We start from the raw sequence: 23291 nt of genomic DNA on the forward strand, positions 1-23291 counted from the left end.
CAATGTTATTTCATGGTCATTTAGGGCCACCACAATGGCAGGTACCTATCACAACCACAAAGTGTTATGCATGGCAGTGTCACTCTCCTTGATTCCAGCTGAAAACAACATCTCCTTGGCATACTGATACCCAAATAGCCACTTGGCAAGAGTACAGTATAGCTCCCATATATTCCTGGTGGCAGTCAACCTGCAGCAGTTTGGGCCACTTCAGTGGTCCTGCTTGTATATGTCAATGCCTCTGATTTTGGAAGCCTCTTATGTGCTCAAAAAGGTTTAGTCTCCTTGTAATGAATGACATCAACCAGGGTCAGTTCATACTTGTAGATGTCTCAGCTAATCTTGTGGAGCAGAAACAAAAGGTCAACCAGGCACAGCTCATCGTTGGGGGGTGAGGTGGGGGGGGGGACATCAACCATGTCCAGGGTATTTACATGGTGAAAGTAGATACATTTGCCATGTGGCCTACTTCTTGAGTCATTCAATGTCAACATCTTGTGAGATTTTGGTGGCTTCTGCCAGCTTTGTAACAGCTGCCATGTTGTATCAGTAACCTCATGGGCTCTGGTATATTGATGCAAACTTAATATACATTGTGTTTTCATGACCATTGTGTCAGCTATATGTCTGCAAATTAGTAGCTATCATTCTAATTTGCAAGCACAGAGAAGTACCTGTACTGGCCTGGTTAGAGGAATACCTGTACTGGCCTGGTTAGAAAAATACCTGTACTGGCCTGGTTAGAAATATTTAAAAGCCATGTAGACCACAGAGGCGAGAACTCTGAAAACAAATATCATCTCATACTTTTTCTGTTCAGGTGAAGGCCTGTAGTCGGAAATTTTGTTCTCAACACTCATTTGCTGGCCATAACCTGCATTTTGGCTAATCACCAGTTCATTTGTGAATGCACATTTTTCAATGTCTTGGTAAATTAATTCTGCCAGCCATTCATCTTGCTTTCTTTCAGTGAGGAAATCAAGATGCTCACTGCGCTAAAGTTGGTACTTAGCCTGCAAAGATTGGAGTTCTTCAACAGCCTTCTTGTGGAAGATGTGTTCATCTTCAGATCCATTATTATTGAAAGATGAGGTACTTTTAGCCAGAGAATGTGAGAACCTTAATGATTGTCCTCCTTCCATGAGAGCAGTAGTGACCATGGGGCAACTGCGATAACATTGGCCAGACAAATGCCTTGTTTAATTAGCATGTACCGTGTCCAAAGGTAATGGCCTTTCCTGTGTCTTCGTGTGTTATTATTTTAATGCTTTATTACAATAGGCCTATATATAATCATCTACAGTTGGTGCTATAGAACCGGGCTGTACCTGAAGTAGAGGCAATTACTGATATTCGTCAAAGAGGCGGAGATGAATTGATCATCTTTTAAATCCAATGCAATGTGTTCATGGTTTTCTATGGACAGAAAGTGTTTTGGTCATCAACCCATGTAGTTGCTCATCAATATCAAGGTCACTCAGAGCCTCTGCCATTGTTCCTATGAAGCTTGGGGTATGGTTTGCAAATTGCTTGACTCCAACATAGTCCGCAAGTCTTATGGCATGGCAGGCAGTGCCAAAAAAATAAAGCTGCCACATTACGCAACATCACCTGGGGAATATTGGTAAAGGTACCCTGCATTTCGACGAGAATCCTTCTCAAATGGAAGTATACACAAAACTTATAAAAGCTGGAGTCGAACAACAGTTTGTGGACCTGATCTCTGAGTCACCCATAATTAACGATGCCACTGATATAATTATATTTTGCATTGCTATTAAGGCAAAGTGCTTGTGGCAATTCCATTGCTGTGGTACTGGTTCTACTAATGCATGTTATATAAACTAAAACCTCTAATTGGGCTCATAACTCTAAAACAGGTGATATGCACCAACTCAAGTACATGCTTAGCTCACCTTGATATTTTGTACAGGCCATGATATTTTGGCTGTGTTTGGAACATGGATATTTCATACAGACCATGATGTCTTGGCTGTGTTGGGCAACAACCTATTCTGAGTGGTCAAGTCCATCACCATTTCTGATGGATACTACAACCTAAAAATGGTCCAAAAAGTGATACAGGCTGCACTTCTTTGAATGATTGTGGATTACAATGTGGTAACTGGGTGGTTCAGCATCACACTCATTAATCTATAACTGTCATTCTTTCTTGGACCATCCAGCTGCCTCTTTGAGTTACACTAAGAAGATGCATCTTTCCTTAGAAAAAAAAAACACTGCACCCAATCCTCTGGCATTTATCAACATCGTACAGCTTCATGTCCACTGTGATCAAATTAACACACCTGGAAGTATTCTTAATAGGAAAATAGTACCATGCAATAAATTATTGCTCATTATGAAGGGATCCTACTTCAGCATTTCTCCTATCAAAAACCACACTGGTGTGAAGGCAGTATCCATGAGTTTTATATCAATATTTTAAAACAAAGCATACAACATGTAATATATTGGAGTATACTATCACCCTTAAAATTAATCATTAATACTCAAGTGCAAACAACAAGTATGCTGTGAGTCTAAATGGCCCTGGCTTTTTGGCAGCAGTACTACAAGGGTTGCTGGGCCACTGTCCTTGCTCACTCAGGAGCTGAAAACTCTGGCCATTAGGATGTCATTTGCATGGCCTAGAGTGCAAATACCAGTGCCACCTTAAATTCCATGTATTTAACAGGCAATAGAATCATGTCAGTTGGTGGGTTTATGGCATTAAATGTGTCTGGTGTGTAACAATGAAATTCAACACAAGCCTTTCAAAATGATGTGCATTGTGGATAAACATCATCAGATCTACCCCTAACAAAGGCAATAATGTTTTTATTATTCCAAATGTTGTACATTTTGCAATGCAGCTTTCTTAAAGAGTGTCCTGTCTGTTTTCCACAGGCTAACAAAATTGTCTCTGAGCAGAATCCAATTCAGATAGAACATACTCCTTGAATTCCAAAATTTTGTCATCAACTTTCCCTTAAATCATCTCTAAACTGCATTACTGCAACCACTGTGGATTTCTTTGTGTTCAACAAGTATTTCTTTTTCAAGATTTTATTTATTTCACCCTCATTTGAAGTGCAAAAGTGGTGGAGGGGCCCCCAAGTGGCTGAGTGGTCTAACGCGCTCTCCGTTACTGATCACTGACATCTCACCTCCATCTGCGGTGATTCGAGTCTCAGATTCAGCTAATGTGGGCATGTGAGAAAGCTTGCCAGTAGTTTCTCGTGGGTCAGTGGTTCTTTCCAGGGTTTTCCCGGGTTCTTCCTCCACCATTAATACTGGCCGCCATGCATAGCCTATCATGTGCTGACAAATGGTGTTAAACCCTACAACAACAACAACAAAAGTGGTTGAATATAGCTATCATTGTTGTATGCTTGGATGTCAGTGATGAGATAACTTGGAATGGAATTTCATGAGGGGTACCAAATAGGGAAAACAAGACAGGAAACAATGTTTTGTTCCCCGACACACAACATTTGGTGTGCTAATCACTGACACCATTACTTTCATGATATATAATACGTTTTTTGTATCATATATTGTAAACTAAATTTCATGCTTGCTAATACTTCTAGATTTTCAATATTCGTGCATTATTTGTACCTTTGTAGCTTGGGACAAGCATCGGAGGTATGGTAGAAGTTGTACAGGGTCTACTTGATTAACAAATTTGGGAAGATGTTTTTTGAGCCCCTTCATAAGCAAGTTCTCATCCATTACCTGAAAAAATAAAGTAATCCATGAAAAAACTGGCTCTGTTCTTTTTTTCTCATGCAGACTTACGAAAATTTGATTGCTTAAAGTTTTTGTTACACCTTATAACTATCTGGTATGAATATAAAATGATGATCAGTTTTGAAAACATCAGCATCCACTCTGCTGACTACAAGAAAACACTGACTGACATATTAGTGAGTAAAAATGACTGGACAAAAGTGGTAGACAATTTTCACATAAAATATGATTATGTAATAGATGGGTTGGCTGCAGAAAAATAATTTTAATAGCTACTGCTCACAACCCCAAATGGAGTTCCGAAACCAGGAAAGAAAAGGAATCTTACTGGATACACTGCCTTAAAACATTGAAACCAAGCAGTTTAAACCAAGAAGAATAGAAAAAGACAGCCATGATTCAAATGATTCACAAATAAAATTATCTTTCTGCAGCCGACATGTTTTCTTTTCAATAATTCTCCAAATTTGCTTATTAGTCACCCATTATAATTTCTACTATAACAATGAAATATCTGGGATATAATTTGCGCGTACATACATTTCCATAACATAACAGATGTCATAATGGCTCATCATAGGTCAATAATATCTTTCAGCATCTGCAACAAGTCATAGTCATGTAAAGTTTTGAAAGACAATGGTTTTTCTGTTTTATTTGTTTGTCTTGTCTATGATTTGTATTTGCCTTTCAAAAAGACTCATTAAGAAAGCACTTAGGCTAGTTAGATACTAGGTTTGCACTGTTCGTAGTCAGTTTATTACATTATACATACATGTATATGTATATAAAGTCGATTCTCACATATTACACGTAAAAAATCCTGCAGTGCCCATCGCATCCATTTTGCTTTACACATGTATATTAAAGGAACCCTGCATAATAAAAATGCATGCTGAAATGCAGCGTCCAATGTGAGACATGGACAAAGTAAATGCATGTGATACATATATAACAAGTTAATTGCAGATTCATCTATAATGTGGCATAAAGAAATATACTGACTTTTACAAGTATATATACCCCTCCTGCAGCCAACAAAAGAAAAATGCATGTCTCAAAAATTTAAAAATTAAATTTAAATGGCTAAACAAATAATCAGGTTATCTATATAGGCCTACTAAAGTTCATTTACACAGGTCAAGAAATTTCTCGGTAACTATTTGACAATGCAGATTACCAATAAAACATAAAATACTTAAGTAGCATTAAAACATAATCAGGTCATCTCAACATTTGGTTTGCTACTTTATGGCACAACAACACAAATAGGTTACTTAGTGCTGAGGAAACAGGAGTAAAGTGCCTTTCCTATACTGATATGCCACAGTAGCTGACCCAGACTGGTGTGATGGTACAAATCTAACTCGCACCCTTTCGGTTTTGTGTCCAGCACTCTAACGTGCCAGCACTTCATCGATATGCAAATAAACAGGATCACAGTTTCATCCGACTGAAACAGATTCTGATAAATTAAGCTACAGCCAAAGAAATATGTATGTTTCCTACTGAACTGGTTTTAAAATTAATATGTTAGTTAGTCTTCTTCATTCCATCTGGGACATAAACCTGCTTTAAAATTAGGGTAGGCAGTTTGTAATTTAACATTATATATAATTAATGTGATTTTTTTATAATTTAAGGAGGAGAAAAAGTGCTAGGGTTGGCAATGAAAAACAGTGATGGTCAGCTGACTGGAAACATTCTTATTGCCTAATAAGGCTTGCAAAATACATATTTGAAAAACTGCATGTTTTCGGTTTACAAACACAAAAATTGACTACGAAAATACACACATAACCAGTTCATCTATGTATCAAGTTGGCTTAACTAATTTAATTGGCCTAGGTCCACCTGCATAAATGCTAATAAAAAATAAGATAAATGAATCTGCTTAAAATGGACATATAATTACCTCCCCTCCATGTGCATCTGAACAAGTTCATCAAATTTCATTATTCCAACAGCAACAATGTGGCCATGCTGGTGTCTTTATTGATTTTTAATTAAAGATAAATGTTGCTCAAAATGAAAGAAAAAAAAACTATAGTTCAATCTGCACACCATCACAAATGAAAACTACATCTGTAGGTCAGTGAATTTTCAGGTTAGCATCAAGTGTAGCTAAAAGTAACTAAATCATTTTGTGCACAACATAAATTTCAACAACAATTTTTGAATTAACATGCAACGTGTAACGAATCTCATTAAATTAAATGCTAAAAATGTTGTCTGTTAGCATCACATTTTTCTTGGCTGCCATGACCTGTGGAAAAATGTATATGCTTTTAAGGAATGATCAGCTTTCCTATTTGGCTATATTATAATGTGGTTGCCTTCCTAAATAGCCTAACAGTGCTGATGTGCCATTAAAACACAATCAATCCTTTGATTTTTTTTTTGTGCAATATCACATATGAACTCTTTCAGAAATCAGGATAAACATGGTGGATTATGTACACACAGACAAATCTTTATCAGCATATACTAAATGAACATTATTGCGCTGTATGTCAGTGTGAATTCTGTTGAAATTATTTGTGCATGAAATTATTTCTGTAAGTTTAGATACATATCATGACGCTGATGTGAAATTCACTGAAACAGGCTTGGATATCATTTGCGATGCTGTGTTGAACGAACTTAAGCGATGTTTTACCCAAGTCTCTCCATTCCCGATTGTTGAGTGATATGCACCTAATTTCGTTATCACAAATCTTGCAGACAAAACTTATCCATTGCTATGGTATTTTGCAATGACGACCACACATTAAACCACAGGGGCTCGTTATAAAAATTAAGCGTGTTGGTCAATGAATAGAAGAGGCTATGTGTTACGGGTTGGTCTCTTCTCCCAACACTCCATCCATTCACTGAAAATATTTGTAACAAGCCCTGTGCATCAAAAATGGGTCTATAAGATGTCACAAACTATGATACTTAGTAAAAGCAGGATGTTTTCCATCACATCCACATGACAGACATCCCAAAAACCAAACCTCTCACGAAAGGCTCAAGTTGACTGGCTAATAAAATACAACTGAGGGGAGGAGTTTGCAATATCTCTCCCACTTTGAAAGTAGATTCACTGGTTTTGGGTCAACCTCTCCTCCACATAAAAAATAAAAGGAAGGAAGGAAAAGAGACAAAATGGAAGGAAAAGGAACAAGAGAAAAGGAGAAAAGGATAAAAAGAGGAAAATATAAAAGGAAGGAGCGGAAAAAAGACCTATGCATATAAACACATTAACACTAATACCAAGATTACACCTTTATTGATAAGAAAGAGCTTAAATATTTGATCTAGATATTGCCAGTCCTAACACAAATACACATGGATTAAAAGTACTAACAACAAATGCAAATACAGTCCAAATGCATACACAGTCCAAATGCAAATACAGTCCAAATGCATACACAGTCCAAATGAAAATACAGTCCAAATGTATACTCAGCCCAAATGCATACACAAAAGGGACTAGTAATTAAATTCAATAGATCTTAAAGCATTGGTCCCAAACAGCTGTCCCCAGGGTATAATTCCAATGGAGCCTAAAAAGTACAACTATTAATATGTGCAGGTCTGTAAAATTTTAAGATGGGGTCCCCATACTCAAAAAGGATGGAAACCATTGCTTTAAAAGCAAAGGTCGCTCATAATTAAAACAAACTGGAAATCAATAACCAAAGAGGAAAGGTGATAAAACTGGCCTAACAGGTTTTCATGCCTGATGTGATGGGGGTACAAACCCAAGAACCAACATTAGAAGAATAAAAAACAATGATAAGAAAAAAAACTTAAACAGAGAATCTCTTAGTCAGGAATCAAAACATAAAAAAGCCATTATATTTAGAAAATAATGAGTGAAAATTCCTAAAAATTGAGCCAGTTCTATGTGTGGTGACAAGGCTGCGGTGTGACAAAAAAGAAAAGGATGTCCTAATAACAGAAGCAAATGCAAATAATTTCCTCTTGCTGCCTGAGCAACCTCATGAAAGCCAGTTTCATCAAGCAGACAGCACATGTCAATGCCCTAGTCACATGATGCCAGCAAAGAATATCATTGGCACATGCTCTATGGTTAATTAAACTGGTTTTCTCCAGGTTGCTTCAATAGCAACAGGTTTTTTTCTGATCACTGTTCTCAAAATAAATATGTTGAGAATTTCTGCAAACATTACATGACTTTCATTTAATATTTTCCATATTTTTCCACAGCAACATCATAAAGGACATACTGGTACCCTGGATCATTGGTTAAAACAAAAAAATTCTAACAGATGAACCAGAGTACTTGATGCTTAAAGGGTTTTATCACTCATATAAAGTGACCTCATTTTGGGCGACAATTTGAATAAGTCATTTCTTGAGAAATTGTTGCACTTTACCGCAAGAAATTGCATGGTCAGGTAATTTCAATATTATCAGAAGGCTTGCTGTATATTTTCATTGTGTGTGTGTTATGTTCTTCGAGTTTAAATTCTTAGTACATATCTCTCAGTCATGAAATTGTTTCATATTTTTTTCAAAAACAACTTCATATACTTGAGCTTATTTTTCTATTTTATGGCCAAAAATGTTTTAACAACATTTGTAATATAATTTATTTACTAAGAAATAGTGAGTATAATATTCATTATGTCGCTAAGACAATAGAAAAGGCAAAACTACAGTGTTGATGAAATTTGATGTATATATATATATTTCAATAGATTTCTCATTTTTTATTTATTTCATGACATAATCACTCAGTTTACTGTAACCATTAACTTTATTTTCATTGTCTTATATTTATAACAAGTGTGGTTCAGAGTATGTTGTTGGAAAAGACTGAATTGAGACATTTTCTTTAAGAATTCTGAACAGAAGTATTTATGAAATAGACAGTCACAGAGGAAACCTCCAATGATGGCAGGGGCATGTTTCACAGTGACAATGGCTACTCCCAGCTCTTAAGATGGCGTATTATTAAAGAATAGTTTGAAGGGAGGAAAGACCTAAAGAGATCAACCTCTCTCCATGTGGACTAAAGTTCCAAGAATAAGAAGCTCACTACGGAACTGTTACATGTCCGAGTGGCGTTTTGGGGAATTCAGACATAAATTAATACTTTCATGATATACTGTGTGCACCTCTCTTTTGTTTTCCTTTATATTCATTTGTTCAGTGGCATAGCTATTTTTAATCATTTAGACATGAAAAGGATACTGTGACCATAGGAAAAGTATACTGTACATCTGCGATTGCCATTTTTTAGTTCATCAAGTCTTATTTCATAGATAGGAAGCCTTTTCCAAATTGTTGCATGATCCGTGAATCATTCATGCAAGTCATTTTTGTAAAGAATATTTGGAAGGTCAAAGAGGACTGCAGCTACTGCATCACCCCCCTGCACCCACAGATCCTACATTAGAGAAGTGAAAATTATTTGTAACATCACAGGGGTTATGACTCTCGTATCATCAATAGACAATACAGTAGAAGCATTATTTTGTGATTTATAACTGTAACTAAGTGACTTAAACTATTACCACAGGATCTTTGAAATCATTTTATTCTCTTCAGTTATGTTACAAGCTAACATACAAGCTAACATTTCATTGTCTAACATTTCTCTATTTTATTTCTAACTGTGTAAAAGTGCTATATACAATACAAAATGATATATACACTGTACAAAGTGCTATATACACTGTACAAAATGTTATATACACTGTACAAAGTACTATAATTACACTGTACAAAGTGCTACATAAACTATACAAAATAATATATACACTGTGCAAAATGCTATATACACTGTACAAAATGCTATACAGACTGTACAAAATGTTATATACACTGTACAAAATGTCATATACACTGTACAAAATACTATATATACTGTACAAAATGCTATATGTACACTGCAGCATTAATTCATTCAGCATGTTCACTAAAATCAAAATGTATTTAATTCATGGATGATATCTAAACATTTTTTATAAAAGCTGTGATCATCACTGTCGCTGAATGGAATTCAAATGCAACTACATCACACATTTTCATACGAAGCTTTGGAATAGATATTTTCTTCAAAATTCATACGAGTATCTTACAAATTTGCCGGTGTTGTTTTTCATTAACATTAAATCTGTATTTAAGAACATTCAATTTTTTTTCAACATTAAAAAGGGGTTTATTTTTCATCTCATGTGAGTATATGAATCGTGATGTCATGGCCATTACAGTAGTGAGATTTGGGTCGTTATGCGAATAGCAATGAAAAGGGCAAGTACCAGGTCAAATTTCATCAACACTGTAGATTTGTCTTGTCTATTGTCTTAAAGACGTAACGAATATTATACTCACTATTTCTGAGTAAATAAATCATATTCCTATCAATTTCATGCAGGTATGACTGAATGTAAGGTCATTTTGAGGCCAATGTTTTGGATATTTATTCCAAACCAGACACCATTAATTGGCATGTTCCATTTTATAAAGGGCTGAATATTACTTTTCTTGCTCTACCAGTACAGGATGTTGTTGTTGTTGTTATAGGGTTTAACGCCATTTTTCAGCACAAGATAGGCTATACATGGCGGCCAGTATTAATGGTGGAGGAAGAACCGGGAAAACCCCGGAAAGAACCACCGACCCACGAGAAGCTACCGGCAAGCTTTCTCACATATCCACATTTGCCGAGCCTTGGACTCGAACCCACGCAGACAGAGGTGAGATGGCAGTGATCCGTGACGGACAGCGCTTTAGACCACTCGGCCACTTGGGGCCCCTAGTACAGGATGTAGTAAGCAAAATGTTCAATACAGCACAAGATGAATTGTCACATCTTTTCAGGTTTTTCAAAACTCTTTCATAAAGCACAAGAATTGATTCAATGGTAATACAACACATAAAAGTCCTTTAGTCATATTTGTCATCATGATAAATGTCAAGTCATCAACATACTAGCCTATTCTGTAGGGAGAGCAATCTGATTAAAATCAGACCTCCACTGTGTCCTATATGAAGATTGGACAGCTTAGGGACCATGTTCCAGTGACCTATGTTATTACCATAATCAAAAATTTATCAGCGAATCGGATGAAGTCTTATTTCTTTGAGTTTGGAAGACTGAGCAGTATGGCTGAGGGCATGAATGAGTGCCAACTGAATTGATTCCCTTTCAGAATTCTGAGAGCTGCATTTCCATTACCAAATTTAAAGGTCAACAGAACATGACCAAAAGTGGATGCTGTCAGATCTTCATGCAAGACAGTGGAGCAATATTTTAAACTGGTGTTTGGGATTAATTTTGTATTAGATTAAGTATAAATAGTTGCAAACTTGAAAACTTGATCATCTATTCACAACAATCTATTTATACTTGACACAGAACATTTCCTTATTTATTTCAACCTAAACTGATGTTGCTTTCAATGCTCCCTCTATGCTGCGCTCACGTGGGCATTCAGCTGCTCAGATATACCCGCACCGCTGAATTGTTCTCTGCTCAAGTCACTGTAATGCTTGCACAATGCAGCTGAATTGTTCTCCACACTAGTCCTCATAATGCTTGCACAATGCAGCGTGCATAGCCCACACATATACCATTCACTTAGAGGGATGCTGGTTGTTTTGTAATTCAACTTCATATCTACATCGGTGTTTAGGAAATATGATATGAATGAATGTATTTTTACATATTCACATGATATCTGGGTGACACTGCATTACATTATGAGGTTTCAGCATTGTCTAAAATTAAAATAAATGGGATGGAACTACAGTGAACAATTTCTCTGAATCATACAATTGTAATATAAGTAGAATGCAGACTTTATAAAAAAAAATCTTAATTATATGCCATCCATCCAAAATGATGCAGTTTAAATAAAAATGGATTTATATTTTTTGTTAAATTCATAATTATAATTTAAAATGTTTGTGCTTTGAGTATGTTTAAAGTATTAAAATGATTATTGCAAGGGACAATGCTGTAGAATGGATTTATACTGTATACACCTTGCAAAATGCCGTCTGCTTCAATAACTGACTATATGCACCTTGCAAGATACCTTCTGCTTCAATGACTATGACTATAACAAGGGGATTCAAAACTATGGTAATCAAATTCTCTAAGTCACAAGTATGTCATCCTCTAAATCATAAAAATCTAATATAATTAGATTACAGAGTTGTGTCAGTTTTGTATTATGTTATAAATATTCCACAATAATGCAGTATAAACAGAAATGTCTTCTAGAAACATGTTTAATTCATATTTAGGTGGCATTTAACATACCATTATTATTATTATTATTATTATTGTTCCATATACAATACAAACTATTCCTATGTATAAATGTAAATGTTGGATAAATATATAAATCATTATTATTATAAATATTTCTTTCAAAATCAAAACTATTGTTTAATTTATTATTGAAAAAATATCAGCCATTTATTTTACATCATTTCTATTTTAATTTCTATTCATCAATGATCTGGTAAAAATATATATATATTGATTATTGCTTATTCTGTATGCATCTGTTTATGGTTCTCCTATCTTCTATAATAATAATAATAATAATAATAATAATATTTAATAATGGTCTTTTAATGTAATTTCGCGCCCTTTATTTTAGTATATAGGTTTACCTACTTTTATTTTACCTATGCAAGCATTCGCGTCATACAATGCACATTACAATTCATTAGGTTACTCCATCAACTAAAAATAGCATTTCTTTGACATTGCACTCGTTGAGGGCTTTATTTTTGCAAACTAAGAAAGTTGATACCCAAGGAACAAAGTTTGGTTTTAAATGTGGACGTTTTAAAAAGATTAAATACTCCTTGGCAGTAATTGTGCCTGGTCGCAACCTTGAAGGCCTGCGATGAGGTACGGTTAATAAAGTTTCCTAAGCCTGACAACATGGGCTCGTTACGAAGAAAATTTGGAGTATCCGTCTTTGAATCAAGGGATGGGGGTTCTAACCTGTATTATTTTATTACAGGTTAGAACCACCATCCCTTGATTCAAAGACGGATACTCCAAATTTTCTTTATAACGAGCCCACTTGAGCCTGACAATGTCTTACTTCTTATATTGGCCTTGCCTAATGTCCACGTATTGCAGTGTTCACACTGATTTGTTGCATACATGTTTTGGTTAATTTAGAGATCGATCTTACAATGAATATTAATCGATGAGAAGCGAAATAAACTTAATAACTGCTATTCAAGGGTATATGTATTGAAGAGCTTAAAAACAATGGCACATACAGATGAAATAATTCATATCGTCCCATTCCATACTTTGACACAGGATCATAAACTTCCATATCTCGAGAGAACGTAGTCCTACAATGTAAGACATAGCAGATGCTTTTGTTTTAGTGCTATGTCTTACTACCTAAATAACGGCCTTGTATAGCGTCTTCCGAGTCGGTTGTCATCGGAACGAGTAGTAAAAGTTTCAAGAATATCTCACCAACTTGGCAGCCTATATCGACACTGTTTCTCTAATTTATGTTTAATTAATATACGTAATGTGCTGTCTTTATCCTGGAGGAATCAAAATATGACACTAACAAACGGATGCATTTTCATGTTCCGGCGACATACATTTGAATTTGTTGCAGTGCGACTGTTGTCTAGGTACGCCGAAGTAGGTTCATGTGGGGGGTTATTCCGAGTTTCCTTTGACCCTTTTCACCCCGTCTTTTATATTTGGACATTTATGTTAGGGTGTAGGGTCAGAGTCCATTCCTATAGAAAAGTTGGAATTCGCCGACACCGTTATCGGCATTGAGCAGCCGCTTACTATCCGGTCCAGCAAACTTGAACGACCTTTCATCGAGATATAATTGCATGAAATCGATAGGAATATGATTCATTTTCTCAAAAATCGTGAGCTTAAGATTCGGCATGTCTTTAATCCGCTGACAGACGATTCGAAAGTACGTCGTTGCTGAAATTTGACCTGGATCTGGTCATTTGCATTCCGAGTCACATGACTATACAAATCTTGCAGCCTACATGTCAATGACATCAGAGTCATATACCATGAAAAAGACTCGTCACTAATTATCTCTTTTTTTAAATCAGTAAGTTCTCATAAAAGGCCATACCAACTATTCTGACTTGGCTAATCAACTTCCTGTCCTTAATAAGGTGGCGTTCTACAGTTTCGTATTTTGCATAGGGTTAGAATTTTTAAGAAAAAGAATTCCCATGGGTATCCTCGCTGGTTATACTGGCTATTTTAAAAAAAAGACATTGTATATATTAGATATTGTTCAAAGAACTATTAATTCCCTTTATTTTGGTGTATGATTGATGGGTGTAATATGGATTATATAGTATACATCTTGGCCTTACTCTATATGTGCACCTTTCAAAAAAGGGCGAGCTCCACTTTTTTGTTATTTTCACTTCCTGAAATTCAGAGGTAAATTGTATTTTTTTTAAAAGCCGATAACTTTTTCTACATTTCACTATTTGGTAACTCATGCGTTGCTCTTTTAGAAGCTGGTATTGTCTAGTCTGGCAAAATTCATTTCCCTATTTTAATAGCTGCTAAGGATAGTGTACTTAAGACAAATTCAGGCTGATTTCTGGAGCACAAGGGAGCATTTATTTTAGTTAGCAGTGTGCTTAGATCATTTACAATTTCCAAACGTATAATATCTAAAGAAATGTCAGCCACATTACATCAAAGTAGCATAGAGCGTATGCCAACCTCCTCTCCACTGTGCTTGTTTTAAATGCAAACAACTTCACATTACATACGTCACTCTCTCAAATTAACATAACTGGTTAACAAGTACACCGATCAACTAAGCATTCTAATCAACATGTGTTAGCCACGTGATACAGCAGACAACTGATTCTGGTCACGATTATTTTTCCACTATAATCTCTACATTTATTTCTCAGAACTGAACTTGCCACTCTGTCTAAATGAATATTAAAAAAAGTTATTTCTTTTATAAATTACCTTCAAAGATAAATTAACGGCGAAGTTCTTGACATGGGTCATCCGGCACGTTTTGAGACGTTGGACTGTACATAGCCTTATACCCATGCCGCCCGTGCTGCGGAGCTCCGCAAAACGGAGCATCATGGGAGGCCAGGGTACCAGGCTAGGCGTTAGACAAAGCGCGCTCACATATATCACTTCTGGACCGGGACCAATGAGATTACTCGCTGTTCACTGTCACCGAAATACAAACACCATAATGCTCAAATTCTACAGAATAAACAATTGCATTTAAATCAATACAAAGAACTCCCAAATCTAACTCTTGTATCGCCACCAAAATGAGAGGAAAAAAATGCTCTAACAATATACTGGGACTACATTAGTGGGCACTGAACCGGAGGTAATTATTGTGACCCGAGTCCAGCTGCATCAATAACCCTGTCTAGAACTATGTACAGTGTTGTAAAGTTTTATGACGATGTTGTTAATGGTATTCAGATGTGGTTCTTTCATATAATTTAGGGAAATGTACATTAAATACATACCTTTATGATATATTTTATAAATAGATTCATTTGTGCTTATTTAAATAAATGTATTTGGACTTTATATCTGATAAATAAACAATTTTAATTTAACAGTAAATTTTAAATCATCCTGAATATTGATATTTAACTTATTCTGACCGTTTTTCAACAAAAATACTGTTTGATAATGGTAAGATTTTAATTAATGAAAACAAAATCCTCTATTCTAAAGTCATAGATTATTTGCACTACTACAGGTAAACAAGTTATGAAGGATGTGTGTGTGTGTGTGTGTGATTTTAGATTTTGAACGTAGATTTAACAATTTTTCAGTCATATCGCTACGATGTCTGCAGCGTGATAGTGATGTCTAGCACTGGGGCATCATATTGCAGATATGTAGCACGATGTCCGACCCAGTCACATTATCCTGACACCAGGCCGACGAGTCCCAACACTAACCTCTTAATACTGATTTGGTATGACTCGGCCGGGGATCGAACCCACGACCTCCCGCCTCCGAGGCGGACGCTCTATCCACTAGGCCACCGAAGCGGTTTTCACTCTCTTGATACAAATTTATTTTGCGAGCTCTGATCAATTATCGACATACTTCCGGTAAGAGTATTTACAGTTGCTAAGAAACTGCAAAGGAAAACATCAGTATTCATTACGAATCGTTCTCGTCATCTTTGATATTCTTGCAGATGACAATGTGGCATTAGAGTTACTTTTGTCACCTAAGTGAAAGATTTTTCTCCTTATTCACGCATATAATTGGATACAAACTGAAGGTCTGTACCAGGCATGAATGAATTGGACATTACGTTGAATGATGTCACGCATGCTTCACCTGTACTGCACGTAATCCAAAAACTAGGCATAACGATAAATTTAAGTGATAAATGTGAATGCACGCATGACATTGCATTACCAGTAAAGTTTCCGCGTTTACTAAAAGTAACTGTAGATTTAAGCATGACCGTTTAAACGTGAGTAATACACTTGAATACCAAAACTGTCACCTTGTGCCTGATCTGAGGTGTTCTATCGGAAATACGAATATGCTTAAAAGAATGGGTGTGATATAGCCACATATCACGCACAAAGTGAAATGTCGAAACAAAAATAGCTTTACAACTACTGTCATTTAAATGTTCATGGACAATCTGTTGTGCGGAAAATGTATTTATATGAGCTACAATATGCAATTTAATTGTGTATTGTACACACAATAGATTACGTCACTGACATACTATTAAGCTTATGCATTAAGACTAAGCAAGATGACAACGAACGTTACATTGTACATGCTGCTTATGACCGATACAGACCTTCCTACCTTTGTTTAGAAAATAATGTTAACGTTGCTCGGGACTAACTGGAATCCATTTTATTTGTAAACATTATGCGCAGAAAAACAGCTAAAATGTTCAATTTCTCCGTTTTATGCAAAATCCACTTATTTTGACCACTGACAGGAATGTGCATAACTGTCAGTGGCATTTAATTTTCATTACATGCATACTCCATATTGTTCTACACTGCATCAAAGTCTGGAAAAAGGTGGGGTTTTAAAAAAATTATAAGTTATTCTTTCATACACCCTGGGGCCCCGAGTGGCCGAGTGGTCTAAAGCGCTCTTCGTTACGGATCACTGCCATCTTACCTCTGTCTGCGGCGGTTCGAGTCTAAGATTCAGCCAATGTGGGCATGTGAGAAAGCTTGCCAGTAGCTTCTCGTGGGTCGGTGGTTCTTTCCGGGGTTTTCCGGGTTCTTCCTCCACCATTAATACTGGCCGCCATGTATAGTCTATCGTGCTGAAAAATGGCGTTAAACCCCACAACAACAACAACAACAACAACTTTCATACACCCACTGCTACATATTGCAGTAAACTTAATTGAAAGAAATGGTACACTACTATTACCATAATTTATTTTAGTAATTTTTTCACAATCAGAGTACCATCCCCACCCACCCTTATAGCCCTGTCATAGCCCTTAAGGGTATTGATAGAAAAAAGTAATATCTTGTTAACTGAGTCCGAAGATCAGTACTTTTGCACAAGAATTCAAATTACATCCTTAAATACTGTTTACCTGTTTATCCAAGGTTCCGCTCAAATTTTGACAGAACAACGACCACTCACGGATGCATCAAGAAACGTCAGCAAGATGACACGTTTTGCGGAATACGGACTGACTAATCTAATGATCCCATGAATTACAACAATGTTATCAGGATTACAGGAAGCAGGAAACTTCCCCTTTCATATCCAACCGAGTTTAATTTGTCCTCCAACATAAATTTCCTTAAATAACAGTTATACACGTAAACCAAAAATTATGACTACACTGTTTTAAAAGTGAAGCGCATCACCATAATAACTGATGTACGGAATGTAGAAACGTGCAATTTTTTGTCAATAAAATTAACAAGTGAGCATTTACAGACATTTGCTTTATTTTCGCTTTCTATATACAATAACTATTGAAGTCAGATCGCATGAACGACATGCAAATATAATATATACCGCACAATTTTTTTGGGCGGTATAGTCAGCTGCGGAATGTAGAAATTTTTTTGCCAGGTACTTTGTACAACGGGTTTAATATTCGGCAACAAGTAATTTGAATCCCTCCCCCTAAACTGTACTGAGTGGTCAAAAAATTGCGCACATTCATGATTAGTTTTTCAATACGCCAGTGTCCCTTCACTTTGGATATAAAACTTGCGACTTAGATGAGGAAATTTATTGTTGTGAGAGTCCCTATTTTTGCCAGGGACCACGTGGTCAGAGATACGTATAATGTTTTTACCAAACTTTAGGGGGATGGGGGTGGGGTTGGTGGATTGTAGAGTGTTTGGAGGACTTTGTGTTTGTTTTTTGTGGAGGGTTTTTGCTTGGGATTTTTGGTTTGATTGTTTTGGGTTTTTAAAGAAAAAATATCACTTCTATTTAGGCATTATGGGATTGCGAACCACAAGCAAGCTTTATTTACCTCCGAGATTAAAGAGCTTGACAACATGCAGAACTCCGAAAATTAAGATTCTATACTGGAAGTGCTCTTATACGCTTTGCAAATATACATTAACACATTTTTAAAATGAATTTGCCTGTTTAAAACTTAGTCCAAGATCTAGAGATGTATTAGATTGACTTCAGAGAATCACGAAATTTATCAAAGTAATTGGTTCACGTGTATAGAACGAATTTGGTAATCTTAACATACAGACTTGACCTCTGAGTTGGTTGGCGTAAAGATAATATCAAAAACTGGATAGTAAATCGCCATATTGCATTCGCTTATTTCGCTACTACGGCGACGAGCGTCGTTGAAGTTGTTGGTCAGTGCACCCGTAGCGCCAATGCTGCCACCAGTGTCGGAAACCTCGCTTGAACACGTTATATTTATCTTTCTGTTTGCTGCTGGCATCACCAATTTTAAAAATACTTTAAAAATAATTCCAGACTGGAGAGCGTTTGCCATGATTACTTGCAGCCATTTTAGATCAGATGGGGATAAAATATACATTTTTTCCCCTTCATTTTCTTAATGGTTTAAATAGAAGGAATGTTTAGTAAACGTTTACGCGGCTAACAATGCGGCTTACAAGTGTAAAAAATGAAAGCCTAAAAGCCTTAATCAGACATGTATCAGTGTAGGAAACTGAGCTACACGGGATAAAGATTGTCCGGCCTACTTTGCTAAAACAGTTATGATTCCTGGATAGCAAATAACAGAGCATAGCAAAGAATAAGGTACCCTCCCACACCCAAGGGAAATTTACAGCTGCTCAACTTTACTTTATTGTGCATCGACACAATTAATGTATCATGAGCAATTGCTTGTCACTTGTTTTTTCCCATAATAATAATAATAATAATAAAGATTAACAAAATTTAGAATTTCACGAATAGTTGTGATTACTATATGCAGCAAGTTGCGTCCGGGGAGTCAGCACAATATAAGCAGTTTTCACTGTCATGACTGATGATACTAATACAAAGTCGAAGCTATCTTACATTACGATAAAATTCAGTTTATTCCAAATTAGTCAACGTTATTTATGAGGTTAGAAATCTGATGTATCGTTGTGATGCACGAAGAACATTATTAACGTAACGATATTCTTATTTAAAAATAGACATCAAATGAACGTTTGAATCATGAATGGGTATTAAAAAAATTGTCTCCTCTAATAGACAAAAGTACTGATCCTTTGAAAGTGTTAAATGAAGCCGGCAAATTCCATAATGCTGTACTTTTCTTCCAAAGCTAAAATACTGCGCAGATTTTTTTTTTGATTAATTGATTGTTACGTCATCTTTGCACTCTCTAACTCAAAGCTCTCGTTTATGTATTTTTCAAAAAAGTTTCTAACTCGGACAAAAACCATTCAAAATATGCATGGTTTAATCAGTGCTATGATTGTTATAAAATAGGGAATTGCCTATAAATATTTCAAGGTGTCATTATTAAAAGATAAATTGTAGCCGTTATTTGTTTGATTCTTTTTCAAGATAGAAAGCTTTTTCTCGTTCGAGTTATTCCGTCCTGTCTTCTGTGTCCAGTTAAACAAGATATAAGCTTGTAAAAAAGAATGTTAATCGTGTCAGATTTAACTTGGGTGTGTGCATGTGCTTGGTTGTCAATTTCAAAGGAAAAGCAATACAGAATGAGGAAAATGGACGAGATCTTACACCTGGAACAGGATCGTGTTATCTACGAATTAGGACCTACGAGTACCACATTACTGAAATTGTACCACTGTGTGCCTAGGCGCTACAAGGACCTTAATTTCGTCCTGACATGGAAGCGAAAAATTTATGATATGTAACACATTTCAAAGGAAAATAACTTAAATTCTACGGAATCAGCAAACAAATGAGAATCAAAACTTCTTAATGCAAAAAAGACATCGCAATGAAAGGAATATTGGATCAGCTGTATTTCTTTGGTTATTTACCAGGTTTTGCAAACAAAATTAGTTAAATAAAATTCTGTGCGATAATGCAACAGGTGTGTTGTAGTACGTAGAAGCCCGATTTGAACCTCAAATAATGAATCTATTCTACACTCCTCCCTCCGTTTGTCGGATAAATTTGCGTAACTGACTCCAGTTCAAACGTCCTTTTTATATATTACTAGTAACAAGTTGTTTCTATGTACTAAATTCGAATTCAAATCGGCCTTGCAGCACTAATGACTTTTCCCCGACAACCTCAGAAGCAATACCAATATTTTTCTTCCACCCTTCCATCGCTAAAATACACAGTGAAGGAATTAAAACTAACTTACAATTGTTAATGAATTCCTTACATCCTAACATTTCTACTGATTCCAATAGTTCCAAATAATTCGAACACGTTCCAAAGGTCTTCCGAAAGAAAACTGATATCCTCATGTACCAAAACCACAGAAAAACCACGGATGGGCGGCAATTGATGGCTGAAAATCTACCCGTGCTTTTATAGAGTGGCGTCAAATGTCCAAGGTTCCAGTCTTCGGGTAGGTTACCTTCATCTTTAGACTTTTTAGATATTCAGGTAAGAACTTTGGTTAAAACTTCACTCGTCTCCTTTACTACCCTTGGGCGAAGCCCCTCTGGCCAGTTGATTTGTATTGGTTGCGTCTTGTCAGCTTATTCAAGATCAAATCTCACATCAAAATTGCTGAAATATGCACCTCAGAATATGCTTGGTATGCTATGCGAACTCTCGTGTCCGAGTACACTTGACAAAAAGTCATTAGTATTTTGGTTTTCTCTTCAGCTCTTGCTGAGCGTGGCATCATTCTACTAAAAGATTGTTTTCCTTTTAAAGGATACATATTTTTAGAATGCATTTGAGGTTCGTTTTCCGATTCTCAGCAGTATTTTCTTCGTTTTTTCACGCAGCTGCTTTGTTATAGTTTTTAAGTTCATTTCTTTCTGTGACAATTTTTTCATTGATTTCGTCATCCTTCGAGTTCAGGTAGTACTTCCATGCAATCTGATTAAAATCAGATCTCCACTTTCCTACGTGAAGATCTGATAGCGACCGCTCAGGGGTCATGTTCTGTTGACCGACGTTATTACCATAATCGTTTATTTTATTAGCCAATCAGATGAAGTCATATCTTCGCGTTTAGGAGACTGAGCAGTATAGCTTGAGAGCATTAGTGTGTGCCGAAGGATTTGACTGACTTTCAAATTTCTGAAAGCTGCTTTTCCATTGGTGAACTCAAAAGCCACCAGAACCTCAAATATTAACTTATTTCCCTAAAATATATGGTGAAGGAATTAAAACTAACTTAAAACTGTTAATGAATTCCTTACATCCCAAAAGTTCTACTGATTCCAATAGTTCCAAATAATTCGAATACGTTCCAAAGGTCTTCCGAAAGAAAACTGATATCCTTATGTACCAAAACCGCAGAAGAATCACCAAGTCTTTAAATCCAAATGTCATGTATTAAATTCACAGAACATCTAACAGAAATATAAATCCAAAATGTCCTTTAATGTTTGACATTAATCCCGTAGAACTATTAATCCAAATATTCTTTAAATGTTTCACAGTAAAGCCTTACAGCAATTAATACATACAGATGTCTTTGTATAAATGTTACAGCACTGCAGTTCAGACGACTGACTTAAAAATATGTAATCAACTAAATTGTCTTTACTAAGCCGATCGAAGAACTTCCGGATGGTTTCCATGTGTTGTTGTACGTTATGACGTCACAGATGTAAGCGTCACAATTTCCTATTCCAGGTGTTATGTTCATCACACATGTGCGTGTATATGTGCGTGTGTGTGTGATTTTGATTTTTAACGTAGCTTTAACAAAAAATACTTTTCAGTCATATCACTACGATGTCTGCAGTGTAGCATTTTATATTGATGTCTAGCACTAGGGCATCATGCCGCAGACATAATACGATGTGCCACTCAGTCACATTATCCTGACACTAGGCCGACCAGTCCTAACACTAATCGCTTAATGCTGAGCGCCAGGCGAGGCAACTTTTAGTACCATTTTGTAAGCCATTCGTTTCCCACTGGGGGCGCCACTGTAATAGGTGTACCGGGTATATGGGAGAAATAACAACGTTACTTCTCCGCGGGCTCTTGTACTTTAATCAGACTCGATGATGGCTAAATGAATCACCAGAAAAAGAAGAAGACCTACAACATATACATATATATAAATAATTCAAAGTAAACGAATCTATCACACGAAAAATTCACAAAATGCGCGAAATTATTATAAAACTATCACAATGTATATACTAAAAACTTACCAGCGCCTTAAAGTATTCTGATGTACAATAGTTATTTTCTTCGATACCATTTACAAGATGTTGAGTAACATACTGCATCCAGAAATGTTGAAGTTGACTCGTGGAGCGGTTATCAAACGTTAGAAAGTACTGCGGGAACCTTTAATCCCAAATGGCATAACCTGATATGGGTAAAGTCCATCGGGATTCACGATTGCAGAAATTTCCTTTGCTCTTTCTGTAAGTGGAATTACCAGAATTCATTTAAGTGGTCAAGCTAGGTGACATATTTGGCATGTCCAATTCTGTCAATGCAGTCATCGATTTTGGGTATTGGAAACGAATCGGTCTTGGTGACTCTGCGTACTTTTCTGTAATCAGTACTCATAAAGAAAACATTATCTGGTTCTGGTACTAGAATACGTGGTGTACTTCGTTTTTGCTTTACTTGGTTCGGTGAAGTCATTCTCTAGCAAATATTTAAATTCTTTCTTCAAATAGTCTTGTTTTAGAGGATTCACCATGTGTGGCTGTTGTTTATCTGGTCAGATTGTACAATTTCAACGTTATGGTAAATTGTATTTGTTTTAGAGAGAATATCTCGAAACAAGTGATCATATCCTCTCAATATCTGTTTTAATTCGTTCATCTTTTGTGACAGCAGATTCGAAAGTTTCTGATCAAGATTGTCCACTATTTCCGAATTGTGAAGATCGGCCACTTCAAAGTCACTATAGTCTGATTTCACATCTTGTTAATCC

General features: G+C 36.1%; 1 protein-coding gene across 3 annotated transcripts in view; it reads right to left on the reverse strand.

Annotated features, from left to right (window-relative positions):
* Window positions 1-17509, reverse strand: part of LOC149771056 (uncharacterized) — a 97087-nt gene extending 79578 nt beyond the window's left edge. The window contains exons 1-2 of one of the 3 annotated variants that reach the window (XM_089948903.1): window positions 17361-17509; window positions 3625-3741 (exon numbers count right to left, since the gene is read on the reverse strand). In XM_089948903.1, the coding sequence (XP_089805029.1) occupies window positions 3625-3738 (114 nt within the window). In that variant the 5' untranslated portion in view covers window positions 3739-3741; window positions 17361-17509. Of the gene's footprint in view, window positions 1-3624; window positions 3742-13029; window positions 13126-17360 lie in introns of those variants that run through there. The other 2 variants (XM_089948902.1, XM_089948904.1) reach the window with 2 other exon arrangements.
* Window positions 17510-23291: the final 5782 nt, after the last annotated feature.

The sequence above is a fragment of the Sinohyriopsis cumingii genome, unplaced genomic scaffold (genome assembly GCF_028554795.1).
Source record: "Sinohyriopsis cumingii isolate HCF-2022 unplaced genomic scaffold, ASM2855479v2 utg002136l, whole genome shotgun sequence".
NCBI classification, from domain to species: Eukaryota; Metazoa; Mollusca; class Bivalvia; order Unionida; family Unionidae; genus Sinohyriopsis; species Sinohyriopsis cumingii.